Source organism: Lepidochelys kempii, chromosome 2, assembly GCF_965140265.1.
Source record: "Lepidochelys kempii isolate rLepKem1 chromosome 2, rLepKem1.hap2, whole genome shotgun sequence".
NCBI classification, from domain to species: domain Eukaryota; kingdom Metazoa; phylum Chordata; order Testudines; family Cheloniidae; genus Lepidochelys; species Lepidochelys kempii.
Window position 1 is genome coordinate 86,715,342 of NC_133257.1, and position 27,415 is coordinate 86,742,756.

General features: G+C 41.9%; 1 protein-coding gene across 30 annotated transcripts in view; it reads right to left on the reverse strand.

The window, feature by feature from the left end:
* EPB41L3 (erythrocyte membrane protein band 4.1 like 3) overlaps positions 1-27,415 on the reverse strand; it is a 198,123-nt gene that overhangs the window by 83,210 nt on the left and 87,498 nt on the right. For 27 of the 30 annotated variants that reach the window (XM_073331503.1, XM_073331501.1, XM_073331530.1 and 24 more), the window contains one exon: positions 6,334-6,542. In XM_073331503.1, coding sequence (XP_073187604.1) covers positions 6,334-6,531 — 198 coding nt within the window. In that variant the 5' untranslated portion in view covers positions 6,532-6,542. Of the gene's footprint in view, positions 1-6,333; positions 6,565-27,415 lie in introns of all 30 variants that reach the window. The other 3 variants (XM_073331502.1, XM_073331504.1, XM_073331510.1) reach the window with 2 other exon arrangements.

The following is a 27,415-nucleotide window of genomic DNA, read 5'->3' on the forward strand; positions in this document are numbered from 1 at the left end:
CCTTGGGGAAGTTTTAACCTAAGCTGGTAAAAGTAAGCTTAAGAGGTTTTCATGCAGGTCCCCACATCTGTACCCTAGAGTTCAGAGTGGGGAAGGAACCTTGACAGTGCCCATGGTGTGTAGATGAAGGAAAGCTTTGGAGGGGAAGGGAATGAACGTCCCTTAAGAAGGCAGGTAAGTTGCTCAAAAGGAAAGATCAATGATAACAAAAGCAGAAGAGATTGCTGTTTTAAGAGTAAGAGGCATCTTCAGTCAGAAAGAACTCCCAGACCGCCTCCTTATGCATTGTTGATTTGTTTCACTGCAACCTACAACAGACATTAATTTCTCTACATATGCATACAAGAGGTGGCACTGGTATTTTTTTGTTGGACTAATCAAGTAGACCCACATGAAACTAAATGAAATTTGTCCAAGGTTAGAAACACAAAGGATTTTCTATAATTTGCACAGAGCACAAAAACATGCCAGGAACTATTAGAGAGGGCCCCAAAACCGTGATGACATGTCCATGCATTGAGATGATTTCAAAGTGAATTAAGCCTCCTCCTCTTAAAGAAACTTGACATTCTGTTGGTGCCGTTACCTAGGGCAAAAGCAACCACTGAGAAGCAACTGCATTCACTAGGTTATTTTTAATTTTGTATGCATAGGTGCATTCTCTCCCAGCCACATTCTTCTCATGGCCAATTTATCCTGTATTTTTGGAGAATTTCAATGCCACGGCCTGCCATGCCATCAACATCTAATAGAGCAGAAGTTGCTTCTGGGCTGTTGTTGGAACATAATTTTTGCAGTTACAGCATCAGTGATACAGACAGAACAGCTGAACAGCAGCAGGGCTGTCTTCTGATCATATAATTTGGGCGTTGTTCAAGCAATTTACTGCCAGTTTTGGGATTCAGAGTCAGTGAATAAACAAGGGGTTTTGTACTCAACTGTTTTACTTCTGAATCTTTCAGGGGTGGGCGGGTATCTGGTATTTAGTTTGATATATCCCCATTTCATTTTCATTGGTTTCATTTCAGCTTGTTGGCTTTAGAAGCTGAGAGAGAACAGTGTCAAATTCCAGAAATCCTCTGGATATTAGTCTGGTACAAATGGGGTCTGTTCAAGAAGTCTTTCACCCTCCAAGAACTTGGTGGATTTACTAAATAGATTAGTTCAGAAGGGAACAAAGTTTGGAAATTCCAAAACATGTGTGAAGAAGTAGTAAAATTTTTTTCCAGTTGCTGTGAAGTCAACAGGAGTTCAGTGCTATTCTCTGCAGTGAGAGGGTCATCAACACAGAAGATTAAAAATAATAGTGGAAGACTGGGAGAGCGGTCAGGGAAAAGCGAAGCATCAAAGAGAAGACCCACAGCCCTGGGATACTGATATATGACAGCACACAGAGTAATAAACGAGGAGTCAGAGGGAGAGTCACATTTTTGTGAGAACCAGGAGATGAAGAAAGTGTGGGAGAGAGATCATGAACTGCAGTTGGTTTGGAAGATTTGAGTTACAGTATCATTCAGCTGAAGGGGCCCTCATAAGCAGGCAATTCAAATAAAAACGTGAATATTCACATTGCCGTGGTCATTTGAACATGCAATTGCCGTGCTTATGGAACGTCTGAAGTGCTTTTTTCATTACGGCACACAAAGTACAGTGTGCACCACATGCTTCAAAATCAGTTCTAATTTCCTTATTAAAAACAATGTACACATCAAGCTACAAGTTTTTAAATAAATCCCTTTTAAAATGAGACAGCAAAAATACTTTGGACACTTTTTCAAGTATATCTTTCATACTTGCTTAACTCAAAGCTAAACAGATTTTATTCAAAGAACAGAGGCTTCCTCTTCTTTCGCCAGGCCACCCTGCTCTGTCTTCCCCTGAGCCCTGCCATCTCAAGGAGCCTGTAGGAGCTGCTTCTGCCTCTTCTCCATGCCCAAGCTCCTTCTAAATGGCATACAGTGAAGGGCCAGTCATCACACCATCACATGACTTTTTGGCCTTAAGTGGTATACTGGATTGGGTATATTAAAGGGCCCAGCTACATGGCTGTGAACCATTTATAGCAACAGAGGAGGCCAACTATGAAGTTTTTTCTGTCCCTCAGTCAAGATACTGGTGTGACTCTGCTTGAGTTAGCTCAATATTTTGTTGGTACTGCTTTACAGGGACCTCTTTTGGTTGAAGTCTCTGCTGCCTGCACCAGGTAGAGCTGAGCAACCTACTTGAGACTGAAAAAATATTTCCCTTCCTTGGAAGATTGGGCTGACTTTCTCTCCTTCTCTGGTGCATGGGAGGAATGCTGTACTGGTGGAGCCGCAAGGGATTTGGAATTTTCATACCGTGAGAAATTCCAACATTTGTTTTCAATCCCAAATTGGGACCAAAAGTTGAAGTTGCAAAAATGTTTGTAGAATGAACATTCTGAAAAAAATTTTGATTCAGAAATGTAAACACTAAAAGCTTTTCAACATTCTCAAAATCTGTTCTAGTTTGGTTTGTTGAAATTACCCAACATGTTTTGTGTCATTTCAGCATAAAACTGCATTTTCCCATTGTGGCACATTACTTTATGGGAGCTGCAGTTCAGAAACAGGAAGACCTCACTTTCCCTGGGGACCTGGTTGGACTACATCTCCCACGATGCACCCACAGTCATGCAACTCCCATTATGCATCACACATAGCTTGGTCAGAGGGCAATCTACATTGCATTATGGGACAGAAAGGGCCTGAACTACAACTCCCATAAAGCAATGCACTGATAAGGAAATGCAATTTAATGTTTTATTGAACAGATTCTAAATTAAAAATGTCAAGGCAGTTTGAGAAATGAAGTATTCCAATTTGGGTTGAACCAACCAAAATGAAATTTCATTTCATTTTTCCTGATGGAAAAAAAATCAAAAATATATTAGCAAAATCAAGATATTCCCACAGAAAATGTTGATTTTTGTGGAAACTACATTGTCCATTGAAAAATCATTCTGATGGAAAATTCCCCAAACTGGTCCATTTATTGGTAAGTTTCAAGATGCCTGGATTTATGGAGGTGTGTGATGGAAAACTGGATTAACTATAGAGGTCATCAGAGTGGGACAATTGTCATAGCTGGGTTGGTGGAGCCCCTAAAGTGATAGATTTGGGCCAGTATTCACAAACTGGACAAGAAATGGATAATTCAAAGGACCGCATCTAGTGGTAAGAACATTGTGAGGACAGGAAGTGAGTCAGGACTTGGTACAAGTCAGGGGACTCCACTAGGCTATTTGGGATGTGCAGTTTGAGGAGGTTATCTTTTTAGCTTGAGTTGGGCAAAAATGGCAAAAAACATTCAAGACACACAGGTTGAGATTTACACAGTAGTCTAGAGGATTAGAGAATTATCTTCCCTCAAAAATAATGGAGGGTAAGTGTCAAAAACCAGAATGGTAGAACACTGGGATTTGGGGTTTAATACAAGTTTAAAAACAGTATGACCATCTCAGCTTTAAGCAAATACAAAGAACAGCTTGCTTGGCTTTCCACTTCACAGTTCATTAACTATAAAGGGCCTAACAATTTGTCTTATGTAAATCAAATCAGGGTACCTGAAAGGTGTGTAACTCTTGTATATTACTGCAGCTCCTTTAGCACAGTTATATGAGTATGCTGACACCTCCATATTATCACTGTTATGACTGTGATATAAAAAAAGCTTAACATTTTTTAATGAATTTCAGCAGAGATTAGTTATTTCTTGTTATGACTGAGAAAAGCCCTTGATAACCGGCCAAGTAAAACCAGAATAATTTCTTCTGTTCCACCCCTACTTTTTTACAACTAACTCATAATTCAGCATCAACCCCAGTAAATAAGGAACACAAATTTTACTGCAACTGATTGCACCTGTGTATGTTTAGAAACACTACATAATGGAAATCTTTCATGCAGAAAACTGCATCTAGAGAGGAGTGCCAGTTCACGTTTCAGTTCTCTAAAAAAACCAAGAAAGGTAGAGGGTGTGTGTGTGTGTGTGTGTGTGTGTGTGTGTACACACACGCCTCAGCCTTTGTCAAGGCCGAGGCGTATATTACTTGACACACTAGGCCTGTGACTTTTCCATCCATGAATAGATGTTGCTCTGATGCAACACGCTTTCAACCCCTCTGAAACTGGAATCCCTTTTGACAGACACTTCAGAGTTACAGAATCTAGCAACAGTGGTCTTTGATGCTGTCCAGCCTCTGCATCAGGCATGAAATACTAGTAAATTTGCCGAAAATCTGCATGTCTTAGATTTAGGTAGATGATTAGCGTTTAGAGCCCTGCATGTGGACTTTCTTCTCACTACATCACATTGGGGTAAGGCAAAAAGATGGGAGGATTAAATTATTGTATTGGATAGAAAGAATGTTCATTTTTGGAGTAGATTTCAGCAAGAGGCTTGGCATCAATGTACAAAATACACAGTACTTTCCTTCCTTTAAAAAAAAAAAGAAACAAAGCAAAACTTTTCTTGTGGTTGGAATGACAGTAAGGAAAGCCATTGTAATTGGGCAATGAAATATATCCTGTCCCAGGGATTCTTTCACAGAACTGATAATAATGACAGTACAAACTTCCTCTCTGACTGTCTCTCTCACTTCTGAGACAGAGGAACTGTGGGTAGGCGATGAGAAGAAAATAAAGCCCATTGCCCAATCAGTTTTTGCCTTCTTTGCTGAAACAGCTAACAATAGTGCTGATTCATGACAATTTTAATGGTATTTTCTGTGACTTGTTCACTAGGAAACACTCTACAAGCATTATTTCAAATAGGTTATACAGCCATCTCACAGTCATGACTTCTGAAGTCAAACTGATGACCTAGAAGCAAAAGGTTCCATACTCCTTTACCAATCTACTGAGAAATCCAGCTCTTTAAGAGCCTTGAGCTACCCAGAGAATTAAAAGGAGTACTTGTGGCACCTTAGAGACTAACAAATTTGTTTGTTTATTTATTTATTAGTCTCTAAGGTACCACAAGTACTCCTTTTCTTTTTGCAGATACAGACTAACACAGCTGCTACTGTGAAACTAGAGAATTAAGTAATTTGTGAAAACATGTGATCCCTCCAGTCTCATAGGGGAAGTTGAGACCAAGATGGCAAAAACTGGTGCATAAGTTTGAAGGAGAAAATGAAAAGCGAATAGTGAATGTGTGTAGTAACTCTGACATAAAGCAACAGATTTATAACCACATAATCAAATTTTGCACCACAATCATTTGCTAGCACAAATGACAGAATTTGGGTGTTCAACTATGCAAATACACCAGGCCAACCAGGCAGACATCAAAATGCTATCATTTGCACCAGAAATTACTTGTGCCTACAATTCTGCTCTCAAAGTAAATTTGGATGTAACACTGTGGGAACACATTTAAAAACCAAATGAGATATCTTCAAATCCACAACCTGCACAGGAGCAGTCATAGGTCACTAGGAATGCTTTAAATATATGTTCTCAAAACTTATAAATAGTTTGTCCAGTTAAAAAATAACATGTCCTCACTTCAAAGGCAATGCCCTGAACTTGTTAAAAGGTTTAATACAGGAGTATTAAAAGGTTTAAACTGATTTCTATTCTATACTTCAAAGATGAATGAGATTAGACAAGGGTCATTAACCCTAGGACACTTAGAGCTGTGTTTGCCAGACACCAGAAGCTAATGGAGGGTCTCTTATCTGCTAAAGCTAATTGTTGGCACTCCTGACCTACTGACTAAAAAGGGTGAGATAAAGTTTTGACGTGATAAATTTTTTACAACTACAATAAATGTATAGATGAACAAAAAAGAATAACCATTTAATAACTTCTCATAGCTAAAACAGCACCACTTAAAAGTAATTACAGTGCAGTTGTTTTAAAACTATAGTGGTTTAAAAGACCTTAGAGTTTTTACATGGGTCACACATCAGACAAGCATCAGTTTTCAGCAGATGTCAGTATGAAAATAAACCCTATAAATTCTTTCAGTTTCTAAAAAAAATATTAGTGTGCTCTGATGCCGTGAAAGACTGAAGGGTTTTCTCCTCCCTTTAAGGATAACATTGGACTCTGACATTAAGTGCATCAGGTAGGAGATCTGACATTAATTCCAAAAGATAATTGCTTGACTGTGAACTAAAATATTTTTAAGCCCGCAGGACCAGTCAATCAATATCGCAAAAGTTGCGAATAAAATGACGAATGAAACTCTTTAATTCAGGGGAAAAAAATTGTTTTGACAAAACCACAGGTTCCTCCTAGCCGTTAGTTAATAAGATGGCAATTGATCAACCATGTTCACCAAACCTAGAAATAGTTCACTTGCCTGCTCTTTTTTCACAGGTGTGCTGTGCGCTGCCACGGCAGAGAACTGGTCTATCGCGTTCTGATGTTCCTCACTGAGCTGCCGCTGCTGCTGCTGGTCTTGAGGTTGTGCCCCAGCTGCCCCTTGCTGAGCAGGGGCTTCTTGCTGGTCTTGGTCTTGATCCTTGGATTCAGAGTCTGATCCCGATTCTGTAGTCATGGTTGATTATGCTGTAAAACAAGATGGCCAGACCTACTCAGTGTTATTCTTGCAGCTGTTGCTATTTTCTCTTTTTCAATTATATTTGAAAATGGAGAAAGACAATCGCTAAGTTTTTGTCTCATTGTTCCTGGCCCTGAAAATGTAGTGTACAGTGGATCATATTCATTTGTGGCCCACTCTGTCTGGTTTCTTGGAAAAGCATCTCTTGATGCAGAGGACTAGACTAATTACATTTATGAATTTTAAGGAGGTTTACGCGTCCATTAAGTTTCACTCTCTGTTGCCACTTAACGAACATATTGTAGCAAAAGTACATTAACACAATAATAATCAGATATAATAAATGGATAGAGTGTGTGAAAGCCAATTAGTACAATTTTCTAAAGCATGTAAATGACACAGGAGACTAAGTCCCATTGATTTTCCTAAGCATTTAAGAGCTCCTTAGTATCACTTAAAGTCAATGGGATACTGGGCCTTAGTTCCCAAGTCACTTTTGAAAATGGAACTTTGGCACTTTTGAAAATTTTACCCAGTATCTTTAGTGTTAATATTTAACTGATATAGAGAGATATTGCATGACAATTAACCCCTTTGTAGCTGTGAGACATGGTTAGCTGTTAATGAAGGTGTTTCTATGAGCCAAATTCTGCTCAGTGACCTGAACTAGAGGGTAGAGGGTTATACTTATACAGGTTCAGTGGATGCACATAAAAATTCATTCTGGTTCCAGAGCTATTATTGATTCTAGCACTATTTCACATTTTAAGTCAAAGGAATCTCTCTGAAACCCACAATCTCTCTAAAATCAGTATGAACTTTTTAAGCGCGCTCCCCGCAGTCCCACTGCCTTCAATGAGGCTTTAATTGAATGAGTAAGCAGAATTTGGCCCTATATTTTATTCAGCCCCACATGGATATGATTCAATCATACTTTCATCATTCCCCTCAATATGCCTGAATATTAAAAAAAACCCAAAACTTTGTTATTTTATCCCAAGACCTCTAAACTTTGTGCGGTTTTTTTTTTTAAATGGAAACAACAAGGGGCCTCAGTATGAAGTTTGTGTTCGAGCTTATTTTGATTCAATAATAAATCAATATGAAATATTAGCAAGAAAATATTTCCCATTAAAAGAGCCTCATATCATAGAGGAGCCAAACCCAGTTAAACACCGTCACAACCATTCTACATCTAACAAGGATTTGAAAGAACAGATTCTACATTAGCACAAGTGGCACAATGAATAAATCTAACATTATCCTCAATATTTGCACCTTCTTAGCCATTACTGTCTTATAGATCTATATCTTGATTTTAAGCTATTTTTTAAAAAAAATCAGGCTCTTGCAATCTATTTCTGTTCATCATCAAGTCATAATTTTCTTTAACCTGGTAACCATAGTTACTTTCCAATTACAAGTAATTCCACAGAACATAAAGCTGCATATTAATTTGGTATACGAGTCCACTATCAATACCTAGATTAAACTAATGATGATTGCTAGTACAATAAGTTTGGTTATCTCTGTTTGTTTTTTCCATTTTAACAGCTTTATTTTTTTTTCCAGATCATTTACTAAGGTTCCATTGTTTAAATGAAAATGTTTTGTAAGGTATTTGAAAATATAATTTGATAAGTATTTGTCTGTTGGTCGACATCTTCTATACACTGAAGACCAAATTTTCAAAGGGGCTCTGTTTGTACATGCGTAGCTCTGTGTGCGCAATTTTTGAATGGCTTTTGTCCCAAGCCCTGGTTCTGCAGTTCCCACCGGCTGGGAACCGTGGCCAATGGGAGCTGTGGGGGTGGTGCCTGCAGGTGGAGACAGCACATGGAGCAAGGAGCTGAGGGAGGGGAGTTCCTGTTGCCCTTCTGGGGAGCCTCCCCCTCGGTAAGCACCGTCCCACACCCCAACCCCCAGCCTCCCCACACCCAAACTCCTGCTGCTGGGGGGCTGCCCAAACTCCTCAGGTGGCTCCTGGGCTATCTGCACGGGCTACTGCAGAAGTCACGGAGGTCACAGAAAGTCATGGATTCCGTGACTTCTGTGACCTTCACGACAAACACGGAAACTTTCTTTTTTATTTTTTTTTAGAAGAAATAGAATAGGAATGTTAAAAAGCAGCAAAGATATAATTTAAATTATTTCACTTTTGTTTGTACATAGCAAGAGGAATGTACACATAAACCACACTTGTGGATTGTCAAACATAATGCAATTGGCTGAAATAACTTCTTATCTTCACTTTACTACTCCCTTCTAGCTAATCAATAGGTTTTGGTGCCAAAAACATGACTCTGTGATCTGAACTCATTAAGTCGTAGTACTGGGGAAACAAATCTGAGGCAGTAATTAATATATTTAAGACAAAGAGACACTGCATTTGAAGTGATCTGAAATTTTCCCGTATTTAGTACAAGCCTGGGGTCATGTTCCTCCTCCTAAACATGAATTGTTTAAAAGCACACTTGATGAAATGGTTAATCAGAAGTAAAGTCAAGTCAATTTTTAAATAAACAAGTCACCATTTGATACAAATTGTGTGACATGATTCAATACATAGATTCATAGTTGGGTATCTAATACAATTTTGCCTAAAAATTCTGAACCCAAAGATTCCAAAAATTAAATTCTCACCCTTAATAAAAATGCTATTGCCATTGAATAGGCAAAGGCTACTCCAGTTGAAGTCAATATGCTTATTGAATTATATACAGTTTACTGTTTTAAAGAATGTAGCAAAGACTGTTCACTTTAATTAAAAAGGACTACTTCACACTGAAGTTAAAAAATACTGTATATACCAAGCAATATTACATTTAAAAACCAAAAGTCTAAGCATTTGAAAGTATCAAGATGAACAATAAAGGGAAGGTAATATATATATTAATGTACACTCACAGGTAAAAATATTTTAACTAAATATACACAAATGAAATGCATACGCTAAAAATAAGCATAATTCTGTCTGTATGCCTCTTCAGCCTTAACCTATAGACAAGAAATCCTCATATACCTCTCCACGTTAGCCTGCATATGCACACATATTCAATATGGGCTTCAATCTTGCAAACCATTCCCCACATCACATATGGCCTATAACTATCCTCCAGTTTATCTAATCAGTGTTAGGTAAAGACACCAACAACTTATCTCTTACCTTCCATGTGCAGACCAGAGACTCTACCCTCCCCCTCTCCAATTACTTGTTATGATTAAGACAAAACAGCCTATCACCGCATTCTCCATATACTGTTCATACTCCTGAGGGCATTCTGCACCAACAAATAAATTCTGTGCCAAAAAATTAAAAATTCTGCAAATTTTATTTGCCAAATAAATGTGGAGGCTCCAGCACGGCATTGGGGAGCACAGGCCACTCTCTGCATAGAGGTGGGAGATCACTGCGCAGCTCCCCTCACCCCAGACATGGACTCAGTGGTGAGGCTGCACCCAACCCTGACACAGCGCAAGGACTGGGCCTGCCCCAGAAACACCCCCCTCCATGCCAGGTGCACCAGGAATGGGCAGGCAGGATCAGCAAGGCAGTATTCAAGTACAAAGGGGCTTAGTGTGGGGGGGATCCAGGTGTGGGTTGAGAGGATTCTGTGTGGGACAATCTGGGTGAGGGTGGCTCAGTGGGGGATCTGTGTGAAGGGGGGTCTGGATGCACGGGGGGGGGGTTCTGGGTGGAGTGATAATGGGACACTGCAGGGGGTCCAAATGAAGTTTGTTGGGGCTCAGCAGGAGGGTCTGGGTGTCAGGGGATCGTTGTGGGGGTCCAGATACTGGGGGAATGTGGCTCAGTGGGGTGGGGATCCAGGTGCGGCTGAGTGGGGCTCAGTGGGGTGGGGATCTGGGTGTGGGTGGCTTGTTGGGGTGGTCCAGTGCAGGGGGAGTGGGGCTCATTGAGGGGGGTTCTGAGTGTGGGGAAGTGAGGATTGGCAGGAGGGCAGGAGGGGTTCTGGATGCACGGAGTTTGGGCGGATGGGGGAGCAGCTCCCTGTACAGGGATCCCTCCCCCTGCAGCTGAGGAGCAATGGGTGCAGGAAGCGAGGAAGGGGAAGTTTGCAGAGCTTCCCGCAGCTGTGGGAGAAATATAGGGGTGGGTCTGACCCAGCCCCAGATGCCGTGCAGGGGAAGAGGAAGTCCTGTCCTTCCCAGCCCAGCCAGGACTAGCAGCTGAGCCCAGCGCAGGGTAGGGAGCCGGGTCTTCCGTAGTCCTGCCCCCTGCACCACAGGGATTTACCTCTTTGCTGGCTGCCCTGGGCACCCAAAACGTACTGCTGGGGAGGGTTGCATGACTGCTCTTGTGGCTTCCCCTTGCTTCCCAGTGAGAAAGTTATTTTTCTGAAGGGAAGCAAAGAAATCTGTGGGGGACATAAATTCTGCACCTGCACAGTGGCGCAGAATTCCCCCAAGAGTACTAGTTCAGAAACTACTCTGTCCCCTGTTTATCATTCTACTGTGAGGTAATGTCCACCCTACCACACTCCTTCTCCTGACTGAAAAAATCCTATTATACCTTCCTTATTCACACGGTCATTAAGAGTCTCAGACCCTGCCTTCCAGTTATAAAACATAGATCTTTTTTCACCCTATACATGCAGGCCACAAAACTTCAAAATACTCTGTTCATCAAAGCGAGTGATACGGGTAGATCTGGATAACCTGGCGCCTGAGATAAGCTGCTACCACCATAATGCACTTGGTAAACATTCTCGGTGCTGTCGCCAGGCCGAATGTGAGGACCACAAACTGGTAGTGGTGGGGCCGCACCGTAAACCGGAGGAAGCATCTGAGTCCTTGAAAAATCACGATGTGGAAGTGTGCGTCCTTCAAGTCGAGGGCAGCATACCGGTCTCCCGGATCCAGGGAGAAGATAATAGAAGCCAGGGAAACCATGCAGAACTTTACCTTCTTTAGGTACTTGTTGAGATCTCGCAGGTCCAGGATGGGCCATAGATTGCCCTTGGCCTTTGGGATTAAAAAGTACCAGGAATAGAACCCCTTGTTCCTGTACTCGAAAGGAACTTCTTTGACCGCACCCAGCTGTAGCAACCCTCTTAATTCCTGTGCGAGGAGAGTCGCGTGAGAGGGGTCCCTGAAGAGGTACAGGGAAGGCGGGTGGGAATGGGGGGTGGGGTATAAAGGAACTGGAGGATATAACCCTGCCCCACTGTGCTGAGGACCCAACAGTCCGAGGTTATAGTGGTCCAAGCAAGGAGGAAAAGGGAAAGGCGGTTGGAGAACTCTGGGACAGATGGATCCGGGGAATAGTCTGGTAGGTCACACTCGGGCGCAGTCTCAAACGACCATTTGGCCCTTTGCTTGGTATGGGTCGAGCCCAACTGGACAGGGGGTGGAGCCAGGTGGCTCAGATGGCGCTTGTAGCCCTTGGCTCATTTGGGGGGCTGGTCCTGCTGAGGCTGGCTCCCCCGGCCCTGAGGCTGCTGCGGTTTGAACCGCTTATGCACTGGAGCTGGGACATAGAGACCCAGGGTTTTCAGGGTGGTGCGGGAGTCCCAGAAACCATGCAACTTGCTGTCCGTTTGCTCCGCAAATAGGGCTCAGCCATCGAAGGGCAAGTCCTGCATTGACTGCTGGGCCTCAGAGGACCACCCAGAGAGAAGCAACTAGGAGGCTCGCCGCATGGAGATAGCAGAAGCCATGGTGCACCAGCAGCATTAGCGGCATCTGACGCCGCCTGGAGGGCCGCCCTGGCCGCGGTCATGACCTCATCAAGGATCTCTCAGAACTCCTTCTTGGAAGCCTCGGGGAGCGACCCTTCGAACTTGGCCATGGCTTGCCACATAGTCATATCGGCCAAGGAGGGCTTGGTGGTTGCCTGCTCTCAGCTGAAGGCTGGAAGACGAATAAATCTTACATCCAAAGAGATCCAGGCTCTTCAAGATTTTATTTTTGGGGGTGGCCCCAGTTGTCCTTGCCTCTCCTTGCGGTTAACCGCCTTGACCACAAGGGAGTTGGGGGCAGGGTGAGAGTATAAGTACCCATGTCCCTTTGTTCGCATAAAATACTTTAACAGCCCCTATCTCTAAGAGGGCTGGACGCGAGAGCTTATTCCTTCACTCTCCCTCTTCCCTGGTCCTTCTTGCATGAACAGAGAGCAACAATACCAGAAGTCCGAAGGTGCAAACAATTTGATGTTTATTGGGGTGAACTTCCAGCAAGCTTAAATCCAAGTTCCTTTTTCCTTATTTTTGAATCCTAACTTACTTCCTGTTTGCCTCTAATTTTTTAATAATATTCTTAGCTATACCTTAACCAATCATTCTACTTGAAATTTAACTAACGAATCCTAACATATTGTAACCAATTATATCCCACCGTCTTAATTAGTTTACACCCAGCAAAATTAATTATACAGCAGACAGAAACAATCACAGAACCAGACAGAGACCATGCAAATAAACAATAGCAAAGTGGGAACTATAATGACGAACAATACAGAAGTGAGGATTTCACAGCTACATCTATAAAGACATAAGGGTTTCCCAGCGGTGTCTATTGATAAGTGAGTTCTTACCAGACAGAAAACTATCAACCTAAATTTCCTTTTACATCTTCTAGGCTCTTCCTTTTCTCTGGAGGTGATAGATCGGATCACCTTCCTAACAGCCCCATATTGACTAGTTTGGAATGTGAGGCTGTGACGATATGCTTCCCAGCTTATGGCTGCCTCTGCTGCTTAGCCAAAGGCATTGGCCTAAGAACAGGGCCTCAGACTGCCACAGTGAGAGAAGGCCCTTACACAGATTCTTTCTTGTATACCTCTATTACTAGCTAAATGATAAACATATACCTACATTCTTAGAGTATAGGCCTTTACAGACAGGCCTGAATATCTATATCCTAACAGCAAAAAGAAAAGGAGTACTTGTGGCACCTTAGAGATTAACAAATTTATTGGAGCATAAGCTTTCGTGAGCTACAGCTCACTTCATCGGATTCATTCCCCCCCCCCAGCCATGGGGTGGCAGAGCTGGGTGGGGGAGGGTGCAGGGCACGGGCACCACCCAGCACATGTGGATCCCCTTGCAGGGCACAGGCTGGCGCTGTTCTACCACGTGACAGTCCCTGTGCTGGCAAGTCCCCTCTGGCGATGAAGTGAGCTGTAGCTCACGAAAGCTTATGCTCAAATAAATTTGTTAGTCTCTAAGGTGCCACAAGTACTCCTGTTCTTTTTGCGAATACAGACTAACACGGCTGCTACTCTGAAACCTATATCCTAACAGGGGCCAGGGAAGAGGGGGTCTGCTACAGGGCATTAGTGATTTCACGAAGGGGTAGAGTCACCCAGGCAGGAGCCGAAGACCAGAGGGCATCAGAGAGTCCGAGGGCTCTTCCAATTCCTCTACCTGAAGTCCCAGGTTGGAAGCAACCCTCTTCAACAGTTCCTGGTGCACTTTGGCATCATCCTGAGAAAGTGGGTGAGGGAGCCCTGTGATAGCCTCGTCTGGCGATGACTAGAACGATGCCGGTGCCATGGGAACCTCCACTTCCTACCATTGGAGCCTCAAGCACCGGAGGGAGATGGCATACCGAAGCCACTGGCCTCTCTGAAGCTCCCGACGCTTACTGGACAGCCTGGGAAGGTTGGGTGAACCCCCAGGGGTTCCATGACGCAGGCTACTGTACTTGGGGCCATGGGACAGGTTTCAGTGCTGATAATGTAATCGGCACTGTCAGTACGGGAGCCTGCCCCACACTTAGGAAACCCTGCTCCGTGCTGGAGATATAAACGGAGTGGTCGGTACCGGGCAACAAGGATCAGGCGGAGTGGTGGCTCTTGTCCAACTGGTGCTGGTCACTGCATCCCAAAGCTAACCCATCTGAGCAAGACTGGAGTCTTGGTCTGGATCTCAGGAACAGATGGCGTTTGGCGGATCTGCGTTGGACACCCGGCGATCCATGCCTTATGCTACTCGACTGGGACCAGGACGTCAAACAGGACTGGAAGCTACCAAGGGCTGGTTGCCAGGAGGATCTTCCTGAGTAGGGCGACCTACTTCTTAGAGACGGGCGATGATGGCCCAGTGATCTGTGGTCTCTGATCCTCAGACGGTCCCATGATTGGTACCAGGCCCTTAGAGATGGTCGGGGCCGGTCTGGCAGTTCTTGCCACATGGTGCATGCCTCAGAGGGTCTGCACCAATCTACCAGCAAGGTACATCTCGAGTCCCTCGATCGGTGCCCCCTGTGCAGAGACTGAAGAGGGCTCCACTGGGCTTGACTTTCTAGTCCTGAGGCGTGACGGCTTCAGGCGGGTGAGCAATGGCGGGACGTCCCGCTCATTGGGGAATAGTGCTGCTGAGGCAGGGACACACACAAAGGTCCCAACGCGCGTTTTCCCCAAGACCAGGATACTGCTGGAGCCGGTGTGGGAGGCACCAGGAGCGTCAGGATCTCCTGAGCTGCTTGAAGGGCTTCAGGCATCAACAGCACCTGAAGCTGTCCGGGGCCTGCACCACTATCTGGAGTGCAAGTGAAATATGGGATGGGGTGCACCGCTCAACTTGAGCTTGAGCCCAACTTCCCAAAGGGGGCGTTGAGCTGCCCTGCATGGGTCATGGCTCGTCCCCAGCCCTCTCTTTTCCCTTACAGGAGGTAGGAGATTATACCCCCCCAGTCTTTTTCAGCTTCTTGACTGGAGCCATGGAGGGAAACCGATGCCGGCTCATGGACTGCGCTGGCAGAGTACTGTGCTCGGTGCAGAGTCGGTGCATTAGGAGCGCTTTCAGATGGATATCGCGCTCCTTCTTTGTCCTAGGCTTAAAGGACTTGCAGATATGCACTTTTCACTTATGTGTCCTTCACCTAAGCACCTTAGGCAGCTGCTATGGATCGCTGATGGGCATAGGCCATTTGCAGCGATCACAGGGCTTAAAGCCTGGGGACCGCAGCATGCCCTGTCCCCCTGGTAAGTCCTGTTTGGGACTATCAAAGAGTTTGAAAACTACTACTATGCATAAGTAAAAAACTACTGACTATATACAACTGTATTATAGGTTTTCAAAGTTCACAAGGACAGAGAACGACACAACGCTAGCTGAAGCAGCAGATGTTCCAGCACCATCACTGGTGGCAAGAAGGAAGTAAGGGTGGGGGGAGTCAGTGGTCCCATTATACTGCACCATGCGGGCGCCACTCCAGAGGGTGCCAGAGCCGATTCCCTACGGATACTGCTGACGCAAAAATTTCTGGCACCCAGTGCATGTGGCGAGCACAAACACCTAATATGGCATGGACATGAGCAAGCACTCGAAGAAGTAGTAGTATATTCCTTTTTTTATTGCCTTAACTTGTGTGAATGTTGTGTACGTGTATGTGAAGGACTTAGGGCTGATTACTGGTTTTGCACACACTGAACTGGGGAGAGAAGGACCTCCAGGAAAAGTAGATAAGAATTTATGGTGGGTGTTTGGGACTATACTGGCCCAAGCTGCACCTGTCTACCCCACCCTCATCATCTCCTCCATTAAGGCCCTACAGGGGCAGGGTTTAAAAAAAAATCTCTTTCTTATCTCCCTTCTGATAAGTGGGTTGGAAGTACCATTGCCACTTTGTGTTATGATCTCCCTGGTGCACATCAACGACTCAGCGCTTGGTTTTTCCACGTAGGCTGCCTACTCTCCTGCTGCCTATTGATTCTTGTGTTTGAATTTAGGTCGCTAGCATGCTGTGCATTACGGAGTGTCTAAGATCACACTGCCGAATCCATACATTTTTTAAAAAGTCAGTAAACTGCAGGAAGCAGTCGGAAACTACTGCATTGGTTCTGTAGGAGATTCTCTAATGAGAAACAGTTCTCAGCAGGAGCAGAACCAGAACAGTAGCATTCTACACTGCCACAGTGCCTAGGCTCCAGGACACAGAAATAAAATAGGGCGTGGCCAGAGAACAGCATGCAATAGCTATTCCCCAGCTAATGAATAATGCCCTTGAGATCATTACCAGTTGGCAAAGGTTAGAATAGCCCCCAGGCTGCTCTAACCTGTCTGGGAGAAAGGCTGAAGGACAAACAGGGAACCCTAACCAGCTCCCTGACACCTCCCACAGCAGAGAATCTGTCCCTGTGTTTTTCCCACCACTTCATAAAATGTATTGCATCATTCCCCTGCCTACCCGCAAATGCTGCAGTTTCATTTAGCATTCCAGTTTAAAAGAAATCTACACACCAAAGCTTGCAAACGTAAGCATTCCAGAGGGTTCTGAATTTAATTTAACTGTTGAAAACTGCACAGTTTATAACAAAGCTTTTACGGTTATTTCATTCAGTTTAAAAATATCAAAGTTCATTTGAAAAACCTGAGAAACTCCTGTTGTTTATAATGGTGTTCCATAAAGCTGCCTATTACTGAGCAGCTTTAATCCACATCTTGTATTGTGATCTCAATGAGGTGCTGTGAGATAGTAAAATAATAGAGTCTGCAGAAAAACAATGGGGGATTGAGCAAGAAAACAGATGTTATGAGGGGGAGGAGAAGGAAGTGAAGGAAACAAGAATATAGAATACAGAAAGTGATCAGGAAATGGTTGAGGGGGAGGGGAATGGGACTAGTAGAAATTGCTGACTTCATCCATTGCTGGTTTCTGTTACTACATGTACATAACAAAAATGCATACAGAAGAAATTACAGCTGAACTGCTATTATTACTGTGAATACAAATGAATGATAGATATTTCACCAAGCCATTAAGAAGAGTAGAAAGAGCCACAGAAATGGCATATTATGGTTCTCTGTAGACCAGCATTTTTGAATATTCAGGTTTAAATTTCCTTGAGATTTTGACCTTTCTGAAGAACTGAAGAGCCAAGTGTTCATTTATCCTACTTTCATCGCTATGCATCAGCCAATATCTCCAGCCTTATGACTGATGAAGGCTGCAGTGAGCGCTCTATAAAGACCTCAGTGGGTCTGTACAGATGAGTTTCTGGAAACAGCTCAAGTTACTGCCTCATCACTTTCTTGCAGGGAGGGGGATCATCAGTCCCAAGCCATTGCCTCAATGGTTGCTGTGAAATGCTTTGTTTACAGGGGGGCACATGCACCATTGACCACTTAAAAGCTTCATTTAATGTTTTACAAAACTGAATGCACTTCAGGCATCAGCTCTTCAGACTTCACTTTTACTTAGCTTGAGTACAGACAAGAGAACGCATTTAATACAAAAATTGCACCATCTGCTCACACATGAAAGGGGAGGTGGATGGCTACAGTGGCCACTCACCCTTCAGGCTAACACACTGTACTGAATTAAGTGTTAAGAAGACCAACATTCTAAATACCTGCAGTTGTTCATATATAATTATCATACCTCAGCACTCATAGGCAAATGACCAGTCCATCATTATGTACATTAGAGAATTAGAAATGCAAGGGACTTCCTAGAGCAACATCCCATGCAAGAGCCTTTTGTCCAGACCCCACCCATTTATTTTGCCACCTCAGAGAAATAAAAACTAACTCTATGCAAAACTCTACAAAGTAGAGGGGGGAAAGCCCCACACCTCTCATTATAGAACATAATTTAGAATTATCTAAATGCCTGCTTTAATTTCCATGGCATCTTAATAACTAGAATTCAGTTAAAAAAATCAACTGCTTCTGCTTTACATTATATAGTTAAACTATTCATGAAATACCATTGCTTTATACACTCATGAATCTATTGCATGATGAGAAAGATGTAGCTTTAGATTCTTATGCCTTTACAGTAAGTGGATATTTTCCCCATTTTTACTGGTTTCGATATTTCTGTATCTTCCCCTCCCACCCAGTATCACAAAAGAAAGGAGAAAAGCATCTGAAACAGAGAAGATGAAGATTTCAAAGTCAGCTGGAAAAATTCAGTACTGTCAGTGCCTATCTTTTCCATCATTTGCTGTTAGTCTATACGAGTAGCTAATGCGTTATTTTTGAAAATGGCTCTGAACACAAGTTACAGCTGTAAAGATGATCAGTCCCAACACAGGCACAAAGATGTTACTGCCCATTTTTATATTCATTTTCGATAGGTGCCCGTTCATTTTTGTAAACCCGTCCAGAATGAAGATTTTTTTAAAATGTAATCAATCCTTTAGACTATGAATGTCACAAGGAGACAGCTGGCAGAGCGCATGCATAACGAGGCACTTGGGTGACGACTTTTCCCATGTGTCTTTAGTCATCATACCAGATCAGCGCACAGTTTCCATATAGAAACTATTCAAATATTTCCAATTTTAACAACTTTCAAGAACGGTACATGACATTTTTTGAATGGTGGATTAAAGTAATTGGGTTAAATTCACCAGTGAGGAAACTCCACTGACCTCGGTGAAGTCATGCACATAAAAAGGATATTCAAATGTCAGTCAGGCCAGACAAAACGAGTTTCAGCAATAGCTCTACACTGTGGATTGCAATTAATATGGTCTCTCATTTCCTCATTCCCCTTAATAGTCAATGTTTAGCGTGTTAAAAAGGCAACAGCTTCAGGCCTACTGGGTAGCATGAGTCTTCCACTGACTTTACTGATGTCAGGATTTCATCCATAGTCCCTTCCCTGAAGTTCTTACAGTATAAGCAGGCAATATACAGGCTCGGGATGGAGCAAAGGGGTGCAATATACGAGCAAAATGAAAAGGTTTGGCTAGGTACAATTCTTGCTAGTGCCAATTTTAAGTCTATATTCCTGTCCTTTCCTATTCCCTCTCCCGCCCCCAACAGGCAAAGCCCAGATTTCCAGCTTCGTTCTTTCCCCCCCTATGGACCCTCATATGCTGCCATTACCCACAGGCACGTAAGGACTGAGACAGTAGGAGCATTAGTCAATCAGAAGAAATTCTCAAAAGGCCTTGATCCTGCTAGGTGACCTGCATGGGTGGACCCTTGCACCCATATGGAGTCCCACTAAAATAAATGGAGCTTCATGTGGCTTCCGGGGTCTGCCCACAGAGATCAACTGGGAGGATCAAGGCCTAAAATTTTCCAACTTAATTTTATTAGAGTTTGCCGAATGTTCTACCTACCCCCTCTCCGGATTTTCAGCCTCCTGAGAAATTAAGTGGGTTTGCCACGGCAGGACAATGTTATTAGGTTTCACCTGGTGTTAAGCAAGCAAAAACCTCCCCTCCCCTTAAAATAGATTATTCACTTCATGGTTCTTAAATCTTAAATGAACCAAACAGTATCACAGAATCTCTACAGATAGTAATTCCATGCTCTAATAATAAGAATATAGCAATAGGGATATATTACAGACCACCTGACCAGGATGGTGATAGCGATGATGAAATGCTCAGGGAGATTAGAGAGGCTATTCAAATAAAAAAGTCAATAATAATGAAGGATTTCAACTATCCCTGTGTTGACTGGGTACATGTCACCTCTGGGCAGTAACATCTTTGTGCCTATGTTGGGACTGATCATCTTTACAGGGGTAACTTGTGTTCAGAGCCATTCAGAGACAACATTTCTTGACACCTTAAATGGCTGCTTCTTGGAGCAGCTAGTCCTGGAACCCAAAAGAGGAGAGGCAATTCTTGATTTAGTCCTACGTGGAGCACAGGATCTGGTCCAAGAGATAGGTCCTATGGCAGATGAAATTCAATGTCGATAAATGCAAAGTAATGCACATTGGAAAACATAATCCCAACTATACATATAAAATGATGGGGTCTAAACTAGCTGTTACCACTCAAGAAAGATCTTGGAGTCATTGTGGATAGTTCTCTGAAAACATCCACTCAATGTGCAGCAGCAGTCAAAAAAATGAACAGAATGTTGGAAATCATTAAGAAAGGGATAGATAATAAGACAAAAAATATCATATTGCCTCTATATAAATCCATGGTACGCCCACATCTTGAATCCTGCGTGCAGATGTGGTTGTCCCCATCTCGAAAAAGATATATTGGAATTGGAAAAGTTCAGAAAAGGGCAACAAAAATTATTAGGGGTATGGAACGGCTGCCCTATGAGGAGAGATTAGTAAAACTGGGACTTTTCAGCTTGGAAAAGAGATGACTAAGGGGGGATATGATAGAGGTCTATAAAATCATGACTAGTGTGGAGAAAGTAAGTAAGGAAGTGTTATTTACTCCTTCTCATAATACAAGAAAGAGGGTTCACCAAATGAAATTAATAGGCAGCAGGTTTAAAACAACAAAAGGAAGTATTTTTTTACACAACGCACAGTCAACCTGTGGTATTCCTTGCCAGAAGATACTGTGAAGGCCAAGACTATAACAGGGTTCTAAAAAGAAGCAGATACGTTCATGGAGGATAGGTCTATCAATGGCTATTAGCCAGGATGGATAGGAATGGTGTCCCTAGCCTTTGTTTGCCAGAATCTGGGTTTGGGTGACAGGGGATGGATCACTTGGTGATTACCCGTTCTGTTCATTCCCTCTGGGGCACCTAGCATTGACCACTGTCGGAAGACAAGATACTGGGCTAGCTGGACCTTTGGTCTGACCCAGTATGGCCATTCTTACGGTTATATTTTAATCTGTTGGGTGATCATGTTAGCTGGCTCTAAATGTAAAGCATTTTCTGTAATGGCAAGTAACAGGCTTTCCAATTTGGAGCTTCACTTAAGCAAACCATTGGCTTTTGAAATAATTACTACTGCCTCCTCAAAACAAATAAAATCTTATGAGTGTAAACAGCCAGAAATCGTGGCATCAGATAGCCATAATTTTATATTTTACCTTTTTTAGGTCTCCTATGTTCCTTTATGGTTTAATCCCCTACTACAGATTACAAGAATCCTGTTCATTTGGCAAAGTTAACTGGACCATAATATCCATACTCCAAAATACATTTCTAATAATGGCACTATGAAAACATTTCTTTAGCTCTAACAAGACTACCGTTTGCCAGATGATCAAATTGGGAGATACTGTTGAAATGTGCTTTTGCTGTTGGAAGTATCGCTAAAACTCAAATATGTACCACAAAACCATCCATTGTGGTCCACGTGGTGTCAAATACATAACTCCTCCCTAGCAACTTCTAAAATGTACCAGCTGTTAAACAATTTGCTGGATTCAAATCAAGTTTTACAGATGGTGTGGGAGCAAAAACTTCCATGTACTAAGCAGTCAGAATGGAATTGCATTATTTAGGAGAACATTTATGATGGACGCATGGAGTTGCATATTACAGCAATCTAATTTAAAATCCTTGAGCAAATGGGACACCATCCCAGTTTCACAGAATGGGTTCACTTTTGCTCAGTTACTTGTTAAAGATGCTTTATGGAACACGGAACACAGTATATATGCTACTGGAACATACAATAGGACTGTTTTAGCTAAGTTTCTACAGATGATCAACTCCACTGTTAATGAAGACCAAACACCTCGTATCATCCCTGATATCCTGAAGCAGGACATTGAAACTTTTTCAGTAATAGATCCGGTACACAAATGGATCTTTACAGCTACTTTAAAGGAACAGTTAAAGACTAAGACTGGCATCTTATAAAGTCCATCATTGAGAAGTGGATCAGTTCAATTCTGAAAATTGCTATTTTTGAAGGGGATGCTTTTCTACTTTTCACTTACAGATCTAAAAGTGCTCCACCATGAAGAAAGGTTATTATTATTAGCTCAATTTTCCAACCCAATGCCCTGTACACTGGATCACACTACCTCAGATACAGAATACATCTGGCCAAATCTGGCTTCTTCCTAGATCTGCTGGAGTAGAAGTAAATGAGGTTATAATTCAGACATAAATTAATCTTGTTGTCCACGGACTTGAGCCTGTTGATCACAGTCTCCTTTTACCTTTTTTAAATGCTGGGGCATCATTTGCTGTGGGGGAAGAGGGGCAGTTACACCCTCCCCCCCCCCCGAGACTTTTCATGAGCCTATATGCTCCATTATGTCTTCCACTTTTTGCCCCACCAGAGTTTGCAGGATGTAATTCAATATTTTATTTGCTGACCCAACTTTCCCTCCCCATCTCCCTGCCAAATTATTCTGAAATGATGCCCATTTAAATGGACAACCTACATTCTGACATTTCCATACTCAGTGAGTGAATGACCTTGACACCTCAGTAATGTTCTTTTCACATAGTTATTCTCATATGCAATTTCCCAATTTTTCTTTTAAAAGTTAAAATAAAATTATTTTATGTGCAATTGGGGTATGCATCACAGAACCTTCAGCACAGCTTGAGCCACAGGACTAACTATATTATTATTAGCTTGTGGCAGGAGAAGATTTATCACAGGGGACTAGCCAGATCTGGATCTCTCGGCCTTGACATATGTCACTCCCGTTAGCAAAGGAGAGCAAATGTCTTCTCAAATGGTTCTGTTACCCAACAAAACATGTCCACAGAGAATGTGGACACAGCCAGCCTTTGCTGAACATTGGCACCTGTTGAATCAGCTTTGTATGATTTACATTTCATGTTCAACCCAGATATCGGTTTACACTGCATCATTTCAAAACATCGGGACAGATATACTTGTGCACTAGGATCAGCACCCTTCAGATCAGAGCACAACACACAAATGAAAAATTCAGACTATTTCTTCTTCCTTTTTATTTTTGACTCTTTGGTTGGTAGTTTCAGAGAAAAAGAGCTATGAGAATTGTACCAGCTTTCCTCTTAGGGAGCGCTTATCAGATCTGTCCAATAATGTGTTTGTAGTCTCAAAGTTTACCTGTAACAATCAATTTTTATATCCTAACATGTTACCCAAACTTTTCAGGAATCAAAGAAGAAAGCTGAAACGGCAAATAATTCTGAGAAGTGCTCCCTTCCAGATCCCAACAAACTTCTCCTAACAGTCATGTTTGGTTGCTAACCAAATGACTGGAAGTAGAAAATAAGGGATTTCAATTTTCTTCTTTTCTGCTAACTCTACATATTGCCTTCCAGCAAATCTTCCTATTCTTCTGTTGGGGTGGAAACCTTGGCATCTAAGATTCACATGTCTATTCCACCTGAACCTAAAAATGACATAACCTAATTACTCCCTAGATGTCCTCTTCAAAATCAGAAATTTCTTACCAAATCCCACAAAAGTTTACATATGTGTTTAAGTTTACATACTGTGAAGCCAATGGGAATATTCACAGTGCTTAAAATTAACCACATATGTAAATTTTTGGAGGACCAAGGCCACAGAAACTGTCCTTAGCCTACAAAAGAGTAAAATTCTATTCCATAAAGAGCACTTCGGTTGGTTTTTTATTCTGCCATATTTAACCTCCCAGTGCTTGCTGAGCTAACCTTAGCTACAAGAAAAATGTAAAATCCTATTTAGGTTTGCCAATTGACAATACCAATATAAAATAAGCACATTTTGTTTTCTGAGAGTTGCATACACTGATCTCACTTCCCTGAATTTGTTCAATAAACAAAACACAGCAATGTCGTAAGAATACACAGGAGCTGCATGACTGTCTCCAGACACTAGAGACTGATCCAACTCAGTGCCAAGTTAGTGGGCATGCCTTAGTGGAGACAAAGAATTTCAGTTCAACAGTTTGCATATCCAAACTTGTCTACTTTTTGGAGGACAAATATTTCTACATATATTTTCTGCAGAATTATATTCAGTTAAATGTTTAAGGCAGAAAGTTTGGGGTAATTTCAACATGCCTTCTATTTAAACACTGGTCATGATAATAAGCCCATTGAAGCCAGTGGAAAAACTCTCATTGACTTGAATGGAATTTGGATCAGATCTAATGTGAGATGTATTCTACATGCCTTCATCCTGGAAAAAAAAAAAAAGCAGTAAACTCCCTACTAATATTTTGGACTGAATTAGTGCTCTATATAAATCAGATTTTCCTGCCTAGTTTGTTGCTTATATTTCTTAGTCAAACAAAAGCAGAATATATTAAATATTTCATAACACTGAAGTACTCTCCATCCATGGTTTAAAATGGCATATTTTGTCTAGTTAAAGCAAACTCAAGTAGGTATGTTCTCTTTTTGTTTACCTCTGCTTATTTATTAAAATGTGCTAGTGAATGCAACTACTTAGAAATATTTCCTCACTCCCCTTCAGTTATCCGCCTTTGATCTAACAATGATACAAGAAATACCTGCCTTAAGATCTGACAGGTGTTGGATTAATGAATAATTGTTTGGCCAGTCTGTTGCAGTACTATAAACACTTAATATTTTAGGGGGGGGGGAATCGTTCTCGTCTCGTTTTAAGAGCTCCTAGGACATATGGTGACCTGAGTTGCAGTGCTGACAGTATCATAATTTATTAATAAATTGGGAGTAAATCCATGTCCATGAGAAAAGCAAAAGATGGTTTATACCATTCACTGGCCTCTATCCCACTCAAGAATATTTAAATATATATTACTTCCGTCTACCTGTCACTTCTTGTAACATGTTTAGATTAACAGATACAATCCAGAGTTCAGAGACTACTGCAACATCAGAAAGGATTTCTGAGAGATGCTATTTGCAACAACAGAGTCTTCAGATTTCCTTAAACATGCTGGCAAATGCATGCTTTCAACTCTTGTTGAACCAGGGATTAGAATGGCAAACATAGATTAAAACTTCATGTTATTCTGTGCATTTTACACTTCAGTATGCTCATTTAAAGTATTATATGCTAAGTCTCAGAACTAAAAAATGCTCAAACACTGGCTGATTTTCTTCTTTATGCTCACTGGTCCAAGTCCAGTATGTTTTGATTTTATGGGTTCTTAATTTTGTTCTGCTCTGCCAAAGCATTTCTATTAGGTGGAGTGTAGGTACACATCATTCTGATTACATTCAGACAGCATTAGAGCTATGAGGGGACCAAGTGCTGTGCAGTTTAATTGCACTGTAGGGGAAGGCTGAGAAGAAGTTTGAGAGGCTACATGGGAAGTTGACACACCCTGCAGAGTTCAACTCCATAGCAATTTCCTCTTCATCTCCTCACTACAGGAATTTGTGACAAGTAAAAGCAGAGAAGCCATAAACATGGAGCTGAAAGATGTGCCACTAACTAGATCTTTCCACCACTGCAGAACAGGGGCACAGGAACCTTACGAAACAGTGCAGCCCTAGGTCTGCACTAGCAACTATGGAGTGGCTTGGCTGCTTTGCCTTCTCCATCTCCTCTGTTTCAGCAATTAAATATCTTCAATTGACAGCAGACCCTCAGAAACAATCAGCCAAAAAAACCTAGTTTCTCTGAAAGCGGGTTACCCACAGCAATTGTCATTTGCATGAGATGCCAGACAACTGGCTGACACACAATTACATGATGCAGTTCCCATAAACTGGCACACCAGTTGCTAAACAATGACTGGCATTCAAAGGATTCTTCTGTTGAAAGCTTAGAGAAAAGTTCCCTCAAGCTGTGATTAGCAGATATTATTGTGGACTAGGGTGTTTAGGAATTCTTAACAGGAAAAGCAACCAGAATACTTTAGGGATGTAGATACAGGATTTTTGTATAATCAAACTCCATTAATACTGATAAAACAGGGCCCATGACAGAGCCTTTAGTACCCAGATAACTTCTTGTCATTAGAGTTGCTGTTGCATTCATATGATTCTCCAAGCTTTGGTACATCAGGCAGAGGAAGAAAAGAATCAGATAAAACCCCCATAATCAGTCCATAAGCTGAGAGAGGGAGTTACCAAAAAAACCAAACAAACAAAAAACACACACATCTGAAACACCCTGAACCCAAGATTTCTCCCTACTTTAAGACTGACTCATGATATTTTGGATTCCAAGGACAGACTGAGCTGCCAATGTAGAACACCAACTCACTTTATCACTTGACTTACATTCGTCTTCCTACTGACAAAGAATGTGGGAATGCTTTCCTTAAGTAATGAGGAGGTAAAAGTGTAAAATTTTTCACCATTCTCAAGAGTGCACTATATTTTCTTTGGATTTTGTTCATTTGCACTTCAGAAAGACAGGAAATTCCAGCTGCAAATTCTTGTCCAGCATTTTAAATACCAAGTGAAGTGCTTTACTTCCATTACCAGACAGTTTACCAAGGAACATAAACACTTTAAGAAAAAGAGGTGTAAATATTTTTGTCCTTTTCTGTCAAGCGGAAAGCATTTGCACTAGACTCAAAGCCAACAATCACTCACTGCCGCAAAAGAGCTTTAGTTTTGGACGTGGGCCTGAGCTTACAATCCTTCCTCACATGTGTAGTCCCACTGAACACTCATGCGAGTAGTGAATATTTGTGGGAGTATGGGTTGCAGGATCATGAGCTATGTGGCCACACTAGCAAGCAGCTTTGGAGTACAAGTATAACAGACAATATGAAAAACTACAAAAAACGTGCAATACTAAACTAAAACTGTTTAGTTTAAAAACTAAACTAAAACCGTTAATTCTTTTTCAGCAAGTCAGTTGCACTGACTTATCTCTTAGCTATACATTTAATATCAGTATTCATACGCAAATTCCTCCAGGGATAACTGTTCTAACATCCAGATACCTCATACGGTAAGAAAAATGTGCTATATATATATGGGTACGTAGGTTCCTTTTTTATTTACAATACATTGTCTTGAGACTGTGTATTTTTTAAATCGCCAAATAAGATCATGTGAGATATAGATATTACTATTTAATATATTAAAATAATGGCTACATATTTAAATTAGCTTGTACCCGGCAATGAACTTTCACACCAATGTACCACTGCTTCCACACCATAAGATCTATAATAGAGATGCAGCAGATCTGTTATACTTCTTATTAATCTAATGAAGACAGATCTTAACACACTTTATTTCCTTTGGTAAGCAATAACATCTCTTTAAATGCCATTATTCTCTGAGGTATTTAGAGTAAAAATCCTGATGAAATGAAATTACAACACATGTACTATAATCACCATGCA